Source organism: Elephantulus edwardii, unplaced genomic scaffold (genome assembly GCF_000299155.1).
Source record: "Elephantulus edwardii isolate Elephantulus edwardi_28Jun2011 unplaced genomic scaffold, EleEdw1.0 scaffold00032, whole genome shotgun sequence".
Classification (NCBI taxonomy): Eukaryota; Metazoa; Chordata; class Mammalia; order Macroscelidea; family Macroscelididae; genus Elephantulus; species Elephantulus edwardii.
The window spans coordinates 10783358-10795276 of record NW_006399782.1 but is presented as its reverse complement, the minus strand read 5'-3'; the positions used below and the strand labels follow the sequence as shown (position 1 = coordinate 10795276).

The window sequence follows — 11919 nt, the reverse complement described above, 5'->3', positions numbered from 1 at the left end:
CTTGCTACTCTCTAACTGGATTACCGCCTGTTCCGGGACTCTAGGCCAATCAGATCTGCGCAAAGAGGAAGGATCTTCAATTTGATCGGCCAGTCTGCTGGTCAACCTGGGTGACGTTAGCTAATAAATTGAGTCAGTCGCAGACATAAGGCGTGTTTGTCGTCGCGCAGTTGGCGTGTTCTTTTCAGCCGGTAGTTAAGGTAACGAGGGAAGGGGTGTAGGTGTCCGAGGATTCTTATCGGTAAACCTTGTTCCTAATACTTTGTTCCCTGTCCCTGATTCCCTGGCCCGGCGTGACGTTTCAGACTTGCTCTTCCTTTTCACTCTACCCACTTTCTTGACGCTCTTTTCCTTAGATACCCACTGCTCTTGGTCCTCCAAAAGAACCATTGACCCGGCCCGTGTGCGACCTCGGGTATGGCTGCGCTGAGTGGAGAATCTTTGGGAGTTTCGGGTTTTCACAGTAGGAGGAATAAGCAAACGGGTCTTAAGAAGGGCACCTGGGTCCGGGGTTTCGCAACAATGTGCCGCTTTACATATGAAGGTGTGGAGAGTGCTGGGAAATGTGGCAGCAGAGAACACCTTAGAGAATAGAATGCCGTTTCTTCCAGAACTAACAGATTTTCCTCCACCCTCTTTTCTCCTTCTCTCCACCCTATAATCACTGTGATCTTGAAGTTGCGAATTTGGTCCTATCACTATTTAAAACCATTTCCAATGCATCAAGCATCTGTGCAGTGGCCTGCCCGTTACCATTCTGGAAAGGAGTGTTAAAAATGAATTGGGAAGTTGGCGGTGGACATGTTGAAAGAACACGTTCTTTGGAGTTCAGTTGAAAGTTGTATGGAAATACTTGACTAGCTCTGCTGGATACTGTATTTTCATTGATAGCCCCTGTTTTCACCCATTAGTTTGAGGGAGGAGGGGAGACAAACACATTGGGAAAATACAAGATTCTTCAGTGCCACGGACGCGAAGAGGAAAGAGTTTTGGAAATAGTGAAAGGATTTCTAACCTACTATGGGAAGTTTAGGAGAAGCTCTGGTGGTCTAATGGCAAGAGGCTGAGCTGCAATCCTGTTGGGCAATCTCCTCTCTTGGTTATCAGCCTCTGAAAACCCACCAGAGGGTCAGCTATGGGTTGGTTACGGCTTTAAGGTACACAACTACAACAGTGGGAAATTTAGGGAGCGCTGGTGGCCTAGTGGATAAAGAGTTGTTCTGCCAACCAGAAGGCAAGTGCTTCGAATTCACTAGCCCCTTGCTCCGTGGGAGAAAGATGGACCGTTAACTTGTGTAAAGATTTGCAGCCTCTTGAATGGATCTATGAGTCAGAACTGCTCGAAATGGGGCCGCCTTTGAGGAAATGTTCCTTGGATAATTTTTTTTTTTTTTGCTTTTGGTGATACACAGTAATTGGCAGCTATTTGCATAATTGGAAAAACAAGAAAACCTGAGCCAGTAACTGTTGAGTTGTTTCTAATTCATCTGACCACCTGTGAACTGTGTGTGCTTCAGAGGACTTGCAGTGTGGTGGTTGGTTTTTTTTGTTGTTGTTGTTGTTTTTAAAATTGCCAGTTTTTTTTCTGAAGTTCCTCTAAATGGACTCCTATGACCTTTTATCAGTTTAGTACTTACTGTTTATGTTACTGAATGCTAGGGGTTCTTTTCCTAGTCAATTACCAATAAGACAAACGGATTGCAATATCCATAAGCACTTTATTAACAGATCTGTGGAGGGCAACGGATTGGCCTCAAAGACTGCCTCCTTGACTGAGAGAGGTCACCACCATTCACACCCAGGTAATCCCTTTCCTGGCAAATAGGCAGATTAAGTTACAATTTACATATGATTGGGAAAAACAGCTTTAAAGAGGTAACAGCTAATCTAGGAGATCTAGGATCTCTTGTTCTGCTAAATAGATTGAAGAAAGGACAAGCAATTAGCTTTTCAGGCTGGAGAAAACTGATGCCAGTTTTATAACTATAGTTCCATAACTGATACATAGAGAATTCTGAATTTACCAGTACCACTCCAGCATTTACACCACTCAGGAGACTCCATGATGGGAATATTGTTCCAGAAGCTAGGTGCTGTTGTATCAGTTTCAACACATAGCAACCGTGTGTGACTAAAATTGCTGCTTAGGCCTTCCTAAGCTGTATTCTTTATAGGAGCAAATTGCCAGGTCTTTTCTCCTATAGATCTTCTGTAGGTTTGAACTTCTTTTCAGTTAGTAGCCAAATGCTTCTAAGGAAAACAAAATCAAATTGGCCTTTGTCTGGGCTAATAGATTTTTTTGTTTGTTTTTGTTTTCGAAAGGAAGCTAAAGAAGTTTTATTAATACCTGAAGTGGATTAGGGCAGGCTTTATAGTAAGGGTCTTTAGAGAGGGACATTCCACTGTCCTTTAGCCAGGTGGGTGGTCTTCTAGGGAGGGGAGAGACAATCCACCTTAGTTGAGGCTGTTTACTCCCTTTGTTGAAAAGAAAAGAATAATTGGAGTTGTGTTTGATTACATTTGGAACAATAAGGGCAAGATGGGGAGCTCTGGTGGCCTAGTGGCAAGAAACGGCCTCCTCTCATGAGATTAACTGCCTCTGAAAACCCATGGGAGGGACAACTATGGGCCAGTTCCAATGTTCTTCAGTTCCTTCAGCTTAAGAAATGATGAGTGAGTTCATCCCTTTTGATTTTCCAACTCCAGGTCTTTGCACATTTCATTATACTACTTTACTTTGTCTTCCTGTGTTGCCCATATATTTACTTAGGAATTTCTTTTCTGTACAGTAATTTATATATAAAATATTTCTCATTGTTATCTGATAGCGTTGATAACTACTAATTAAATATAAAAAGAGCAATAGAATCTAGTATTAGCAAAATATGATACCTCATTGAGATAGCTCAAAAGAGTATCTGTTAAAAATTTCCTTAAGGTGTGGGAAATTTCATTGAATGTAGTCTGTGTATATTTTAAGTGTGGAGCACATTAAGTCAATATGGAAGCTATTTTTGCCAACAGGTGCTTTCTAAACATGTACATATATACATCTTTATTCCTCATACGTCTTTATTCCTCAAAAAGTGAAGTGTAGCTTGCATTTGTTGAAAAGATTTGCTCCTGATCACCCAGTTCCCAAACCACAGGCTTTTCAACAACTATATCAAAGTTTAACCCTTGTCATCTTGGACTTTGGGAAGAATTTTCTAGATTATAACTGGAAATTAAGTCATTTCATTTTATTTTATAAGGGAGCCAATATTTAATAATATCCTGTTCTATCTTTCTTTTTTTCCATTAATGACTTTATATAATTTCTTTATCAAATACAACTTTGCAGAATTGGTGAAGTTGCCTAGAAACGGAAGTAACAATTTCTGTTTTACAGCAATTAATGTTTTTTGCTAATTATGCCAGGTTTGCTGGCATATTTTATTGTGAGATCATGACAGTGAAAAACATCCTAGAATATCTCTTGGTAGAAAAATTTACTTAAGAAATGACGACCTTAAAGGATCTGATGACTGTGCAGTTTCTCATGGGATTTCTGGCATTCCCGAAGATCTGTATCATTCAAAATTGGGAGCACTTCATTTAACTTTTTGGTATTTTTCTTTTTTTATTTTCTATTGATTTGCATGCAAAATTTGTATATGTTGTATTTCATCCATATATACTGTGTTTCACACTTCCCTTCATTCACATTGTTTCATATATGATCATTCCCATACATTGTGTTTCAGATAATTAATGACCATTGATCTATGCCCATTTTTACCTTGCCTTTTCAGGTCCTCACTAGATCTTTCCTAATTCCTTCACCCCCTCCCTTTGCCCACCAAGGTCTGCAACCTTGTAATTTCACTCTCCCCTTAACCCCCTTTCCCCTCCACTTTTCCCTTTGGACTTTTATACACATCTATTTGGTTACCCTTCTATTTTTACAAAATGGTCTTAAGCAGTATTTATCCTTATGTGACTGAGTTAGTTCACTCAGCATAATGGTCTTTAGCCTTTCCTGTGTTATAGTATTTTTCAAAATCGTTTCTCCAGACTGCTGCATTGTATTCCATTGTGTAATTGTACCACACTTTCTCAAGCCATTCGTTTGTTAATGGACATTAGGCTGTTTCCATTTTCTTGCTCTTGAGAATAACGCTACTATGAACATTGGTGTACAGATTTCCATTTGTGTTTCTGTTCTGTTTTCCTTGGGGCATATTCCAAGCAGTGGAATACTTGAGTCATATGGAATTTCTGTGTTCAGCTTTTTGAGGAAATGCCAAACTGCCTTCCAGACTGGTGGTACCATTTTACGGTCCCACCAACAGTATATGAGAGTTCCAGTCTCTCTCTGTCCTCTCTAACATTTATTGCTTGCTCTGCTGTTTAACTTTGCTTCATCTACTGGGGTGAGATGGTATCTCATTGTGGTTTTCATTTGCATCTCTCTCAGTACCAGTGATTTTGAGCATTTCTTCATGTGTCTTTTGGCCATCCAAATGTCCTCTGTGAAAAGTCTTTCCATGTCTTTTGCTCATTTTGTAATTGGTTATTCGCCTTTTTTTCTTGTGGAGGCCCTGTAGGATTCTATACACTCTCACTGTGAGATCCTTGTATGAAATGGCATTGCCAAATGTTTGGGGTTGTTTCTCCCCCCCCCCCCCCCAATCAGCAGGTTTTCTTTTCAACCTATTAGAGAAACTTTTTGATACTCACAGGAATTTAATCCCATTGATTAATGTTATCCTCCAGACTGACATTGTTGCTCTTCAGTGTTCTAGAGAGGTCCCTGACAGCGGATTTTGCCATTGCCATTCTTCTTTTGATTTCCTGACAGCTGGTGCCAAGAGTTTATTGTGGAACTAAGCAAGCTGAAGTTATCAACAATCTCAATCTCTTCTCCATCCTTTCATTATGCTGCCAATTGGCCCAGTGTTGAGAATGTTTTCTGATGTTGAGCTTCAGTCCATATTGAAACCTTCTTTGACCTTCTACAGCAAATACCTCAAGTCCTTCTCTGCAAGCAGGGTTGTGTCATCTACATAAAGGCAGGTTGTTGATGAGTTTTCCTCCAATGCTGATACCACATTCCTCTTCATAAAGTCCAGCCTCCCAAATGATCTGTTCTGCATATAGGTTGAAAAGGTATGGACATAAGATGTATCCCTGATAAACATCTTTTGTGATCCTGAACCATGCAGTGTTTCCCTGCTCTGTTCTGTCTACTGCTTCCTGGTTCAAGTATAGGTTTCGCATGAACACAATCAAGTGTTCTGGGATTCCCATTCTTTTCAAGGTTAGCCACAATTTATTGTGATCCACGCATTCAAATGTCTTTGCATAGTCATGAAACACAGATAGACATTCCTCTGGTACTCTTTCAGTTAAGATCAATCTAACATTGGTTATTATGTCCCTTGTACGGCCTCTTCTAAACCCAGCCTGCACATCTTGACAGTTCTTGGCTGATACTATGTTCCAGTCATTTCTGAATAATATTCAGCAGGATTTTGTTTGCATGTGCTATTAGTGATATCGTTTGATAATTTCCACCCTCTGTTGGGTCACCTTTTTTTGAAATGCAAGAAAATACAGATCTCTTCCAGTCAGTTGTCTAGGTAGTTGTCATCAGATTTGTTGGAATAACCTGGTGTGTGTCCAGGGCAGCATCTGTTGCTGAAGCTTTTAATAATACTTTAATATTACCAGTTAGATTTCATTTGAGTCTGTTTTGATGTCACTGCTATCATTTCTTACTCCAGTTACTTGTATCTTCTTCTTTTTATTTTTTATTTTAAGTTTACCAATGATTTGTTTATTCTTTTGAAGAGCCAGCTCTTGGTCTTGTTGATGGTTTTTCTGTTTTCTGTCTGATAGATGTCAGCTCTTTTCCTTTAAAATTTCTAGAGGCTGTGGAGTTAGATTGTTGTTCTTTTTCTGTTGGCTTGAGGTTGGAGTTGCGTCATAAATTGTGCATCTTTCTTCCTTTTTAATGTGTTTGCCTATTGGAACACAGGAACTGTTTTCTGAGGACTGCCTTAGCTATATTCCCCAAGGCTTTGATATATTGTATTTTCATTATCATTTATTTCAAGGAACTTACTAATTTTATTTTTATTTCTTCTATGACCCAATCATGTTCTGTTTTGTTGAGTACCATAGCATTTGACCCATAGCTGACCCTTCAATGGGTTTTTGGAGGAAGTTAATTGCATATGGAGCAGCTGATGAACTCAAACAGTGTGCCTTCAAGATTGCAGTGCAGCTTCTTGCCAGTGGGCTAACAGGGTGTTATTGAGCTTTCACATGGGTGGTTTTATAAGCTTACCTTCTTCTCATTAATTTCTAGTGTTGTGGCATTGTGGTCTGAAAAGATATGTTTTATTATTTCAGTGTTTTTTTAAATTTGTTAAGGCTTGCTTTGTGTTTTAATAGAGGATCAGTTCTGGAGAATTTATCATGTACACTTGAGAAAGTAAATTGACTTTTAGTTGGGTGCAGTACCCAGAATACATCCACAAGGCCAAGGTGGCTGATTCTATAGTTTAGATCTTTTGCATCTTTCTTAATTTTCTTTCAGGGTGTCTTATTCTTTGGTGAGAGTGGCATGTTAACATCTCCTACCATTATGGTGATGCTATCTGTTTCTTTCAAGTCTGTTAACTGTTTTATGTATTTTCCAGGGCTGTCATTTGGCACACAGATTTTGACGAAAGTTATGCATTCTTAATCCATTGTGCATTTAACATCATATAGTGTCCTTCCTTATGTAGTGATTTTCATCCTGAAGTGTATTTTATCAGACATGAATTAGTATTGCCACTCCTACTTTTTTGTGGTTGCAATTTGCTTTGTATATTTTTTCCCTATGATTTTTAGATTTTTTCCTTGTTTCTTAGGTGTGTCTCTTGTAAGAATCCTATTGATGGGCTTTATTTTTTAGCCTACTCTGCTGCCCTTTTTCCTTGTTTGATGCATTTAATGCATTCACATTAAGAGTGATTATTGACAGGCTATGTTATATTGCTACCGTTTTGCTGTGGTTTTATTTGTTTCTGATTACTATGGTCCTTTCACTTTCCTTTGGTGTCTCTGTGAGGGACTTCCTTTAGAATTTCTTGTAGTGTTGGTCTTATTTTCACAAATTCCTTGTGTTCCTGCTTTACTGCAAATGACCTAATTTCTCCTTCATATTTGATGGACAACTCTGCTGAGAACAGATTCCTCTGCTGACAATTGTTTTCTTTCATCCTTTTGTATATGTCACACCATTGTCTTTTTGCTTGCATAATTTCTACTGAGAAATCAGAATTTACTCTAATTAGTTCTCCTTTGTAGGTGACTCTGTGTTTCTCACACTGCTTTTAGTATTCTATCCTTATCTGATTTGTAGAATTTCACTCATATGTTTTGATGTTTTCTTTGGGTGTCTAGTCTCTTTGGGGTTTGCTGGGATTCTTGAATGCTAATGTCCTCTTTTGCATGATACCTGGAAAGTTTTCTAGTACCTCTTTCATCATTTTCTCACTGCTTTCCCTGACCCCCCGCCCCTGTATTCTAGAATTCTGATCATATGTACTTTGTTCTTTTAATGTTATCACATGATTCTAATGTTGTCTTTGTTTTCCTGCTGTCTCCTCTCTGATTTTTCTTCATGCTTGTTCCCGACTTTCATGTCTTCCAGCTCAAGGACTCTCTATTCCCTTTTATTTCCAGTACTGTGTTAGCTGTACCCTCTATGTCTTGTGTTGATTTTTAACTTCTTGTACCTTTTTATGTATAGTTTCAACTTCTTTATTCCATCTTTTGTAATTTATTCTGTAGTAATTCATATTGCTCTGCATTGATCTATTTCTTCTGATTCCTCGTTTCTGAAGTATTTGCTTTATTTATAGCTTCCATTCTTTTTTTCATCATTTGTGCCTTCTTTGTTAGCTGTTTATATGATTCCATATTACTATATTTCTTCTGTCTTCCTGTTTCTGTGGTCTGCAATATGCTCTGATTTTTTTAAAGAAGGCCTATTTTATTTTTTCACAATGTTAAAGCTTCCTACAGCCTTCAACATGGATTAAAGCTCAACATCAAGAGAACAAAGATTCTTGCCACTGAGTCAGCTGGCAGCATAATGATAGACGGAGAAGAGTTTGAGATTGTTTAGAGCTTCAGCTTGCTTGGGTCCACAGTCAACACTCTTGGTACCAGCAGCCAGGCAATTAGAAGAATAATTGCATTGGGAAATCTGTCAGGGACCTCTTCAGAGTACTGAAGAGCAGTGATGAAAGTCTAGAGACTAAGGTGTGCCACATCCAAGCCAATTGTTTTGCAGTTACTTGTTATACATCAGAGAGCTGGATAGTGACTAAGGATGATAGAAGAAGAATCAAAGACTTGGAGTTGTGGTGCTGGAGAAGAATATGGAATATATCATGGACTGTTAAGATAACAAACAAGTCTGTTCTGGAGAGGGTGAAACCAGGCTATTCCTTGGAGGCAAGGATTTTGAAGCTCTGTCTGAAATACTTTGGGCAGGTTGCAAGGAGGAACCAGTCTTTGGACAGGGACATAATACTTGGAAAGGTGGAGGGACCATGTAAAAGAGGAAGATCCCGTATGAGATGGATTGACTCTGGGGTAATGGGGATAAATATGTCAGAGACAATGAAATTGGTTTAGTATATAGCAGGATCCAGAGCTGTTATACATAGGGTCACTATGAGTCACAAGCAACTGGAGGATACTTAACAACAGTAAAGCTACTGGGTTTTTCCTCTCTGCATATGACTTTTAAAAATTTTTTTTTATTGGTTTACTTACAAAGTTCATATACATTGTGTTTCATGATATTCTTCATTCATATTGTGTTTCATACAATCATTCTTATGCATTGTGTTTTATAAAATTAATCACCATTGGACCTTGTCCATCATTACCCTGTCTTTTCACCCTGGCCCTTCCCATTTACTTCTTCCCCACCCCAAAACTGTGTAACTCTGTGGTTTTGCTCCTACCCGTCCTCAGATCTCCCCCTTTGAGTTTCCATATGTTTTACTAGTTATCCATCTATTTTTTTTTTTTACAATAATGGTCTTATGCACTATTTCTTTGTTATTGTTATATGCCATTGAGTCACTTGCGACTCATAGCAGCCCTATGTACAAAAGCCCTAAATGCCATTCTATCCTGTGCCGATCTACCTATCTCAAATGCACTCATTCCTACCACTCCAGTCACAGAATCGCTCCATCTCATCGAAGATCTTCCTCTCCTGTGCCGTACCTCCACTCTCCCAAACGTGATGTCCCTCTCCAAGGACTAGTCCCTCCTTGCAATATGCCCAAAGTATGATGAAGCTTCAGAATCCTTGACTCCAAGGAACATTCCGGCTTCACCTTCTCCAGGACAAACCTGTATGAGACTGTATTAGTTCACTTAGCATAATGCTCTCCAGCCTCTCCCAAGTTATATAGTATTTTTCTGAAATCTTTGCTCTTGAGAGCTGCATAGTATTCCATTGTGTGAATGTACCACAATTTCTCAATCCATTTGCTTGTGGTTGGACATTCAGGCTGATTCCATGTTCTTGCTGTGGTGAATAAGGCTGCTATGAACATTGGTGTACAAATCTCCATGTATTACTTCCAATTTTCTTGAGATATATTTCTAGATGGAGATGTTTGTTTGGAATTAGTGATACTGGGTAGGACAGGGCAGGGTTTAGGGTCTATATGGGTGATGGGCGCATAACAACATCAACAGCATATTCCTAGTACTGGAATAGCTGGGTCATATAGAGTTTCTTTTTTCAACTTTTTGAGGAAACACCAAACTGTCTTCTAACTTTGTTGCACCATTTTACAATCCCCACCAACAGTGTATCAGAGGTCCCACCTGTGTTGGGCCTTTTCTGTTGTGTCCAAATAGCTTGTTGACAGTTCTTTATCTTTATGATGTTGTTGTAGATTTATTGTAGGCATAAACTGTTTCATCTATGGTGGTAGGGAATTTGCTTTATTTGAAATTCTGAGTATTTGTGAAGCCAGAAAGCTTACCTTTCCTATGATCCTTTCTGGACTCCCATGCAGCCCTTCAAAAATCTTGCTTTATTGTAGCCTCCTGCCCTGAAGTTGATTGTCCTCTTTAGTCTATAGAATGTCATGCTCTAGTTTCTGTCCTAGGGGATTCCGAGCAACTGCCTGGGAACAGCACTACAATAGGCTGTCTCTAGTAGTGAGTTTCTTGCCTGATTGCAGCCCTTCTCTGATATTCTTGTGGTCTCTGGACTGGCCCCAGTGGTGACCAGGTGTCCTACCTAAACAGTTTTTCTCCTGGGAAATGCAGGCTTCTCACTCCTAGCACCAATGTGTGTTTGCTCTGGGAATGAGTCTCATCTAATTGCAGTCCTCTGTCGTGTTCTTAGGTCTGCAGAGTGACCTGACCAGGTTCCTGAATTGGGGGTGAGGGGTGTCACAGGAAGCTCCCACCCTAGCACTTCACTGTGCTGACTCTGGGAGTGAGTCGTGCCCCTGACTGCAGTCCCCTCTCGTGAAGTCTGTTGTCCTCTTTAGGCAGTGGGCTGGCCCTATGGGGACCATGTAACTTACCTGGAGGAGTTTCCCTCTGGGGGAGGGAGTCACAGGCCGCTCACTACCCAGCACCTCTATGTACTGGCTCTGGGAGTGAGTCACTCATCTGATTGCAGCCCCCTCTTTGTCTTTTTAGATCTGCCGAATGGCTTGGCCAAGTTCCCAAACTATTTGTGCTTTAACTAATAAATTATGCTTTAGAATCAAACATCTTGTAGAAGTAGTTACTTAAGCAATATTTCAAGCTTAATAGATATAATCTCTTGTCTACTCTAGGGAAAAATCGAATTCTGCTGTGTTAAATGCTTAGGTATCTTTGCGGCATTCTAAGAGTAGTGGTAACCATCACCTACCAGTAATGAATTTATGAATGTTAAATTTAAAATGATTACCATATCCTTATGCCTATTTACTCTTCTTTATCATTTTCCCCCTTCCCCTTCTCACTTCAGCAATTTTGAAGTTGAAACTTGCTGCTGAAGATGGCAGACCCAGATGTCCTCACTGAGGTTCCTGCAGCCTTGAAGAGATTAGCCAAGTATGTGATCCGGGGCTTTTATGGCATTGAGCACGCCTTGGCTTTGGACATCTTGATTCGGAACCCCTGTGTGAAAGAGGAGGATATGCTGGAACTGCTCAAGTTTGATCGGAAACAACTTCGATCGGTTTTGAATAATTTAAAGGGAGATAAATTCATCAAATGCAGAATGAGAGTAGAGACTGCTGCAGATGGAAAAACCACTCGCCATAACTACTACTTTATCAATTATCGTACTCTTGTTAATGTGGTAAAATATAAATTGGACCACATGAGAAGAAGGATTGAAACAGATGAGAGAGATTCCACCAACCGCGCTTCCTTCAAATGTCCTTTCTGTAGTAGTACTTTCACAGACTTAGAAGCTAATCAACTTTTTGATCCCATGACAGGTGAGTTTACCCATCTTTTATAAATCTTTTAAATAATGTTTTAAAAAGAAATGCCATTTGTCTTTTTTTTAAAAAAAATTATTTATTTATTTTTTCAGAGGTTTTGGATTTCCATTCATTCATTGCCACAATTTTCTCCCTGTCCACCCCTCCCCAACAGCTCGCTTCCCCCTCCAAAGAGAGAAAAAAAAAAAGAAAAAAAATTCCTTCATTAGTATACAATTCCCACGTCCCTTCCCCCCAGCCCCCACGCCGAGTACACTTCTCTATGCAACCTTAATTCTGGATTCCTGTGCTAACCTTAATACTCAATCATATATCACTTCTAATCTGTTCTTTCCCTCATCTGTTTCAATACAATATACATAATTTATCCAGTTTTTTCTGTCATACCCCC

General features: G+C 39.5%; 1 protein-coding gene across 1 annotated transcript in view; it reads left to right on the top strand.

The window, feature by feature from the left end:
- Nucleotides 1–11048: 11048 nt before the first annotated feature.
- The window catches only part of GTF2E1 (general transcription factor IIE, polypeptide 1, alpha 56kDa), a 46339-nt gene continuing 45468 nt past the window's right edge, over nucleotides 11049–11919 (top strand). Inside the window, exon 1 of the mRNA XM_006884248.1 lies at nucleotides 11049–11522. Coding sequence (XP_006884310.1) covers nucleotides 11075–11522 — 448 coding nt within the window. The 5' untranslated portion in view covers nucleotides 11049–11074. The remainder of the gene's footprint in view (nucleotides 11523–11919) is intronic.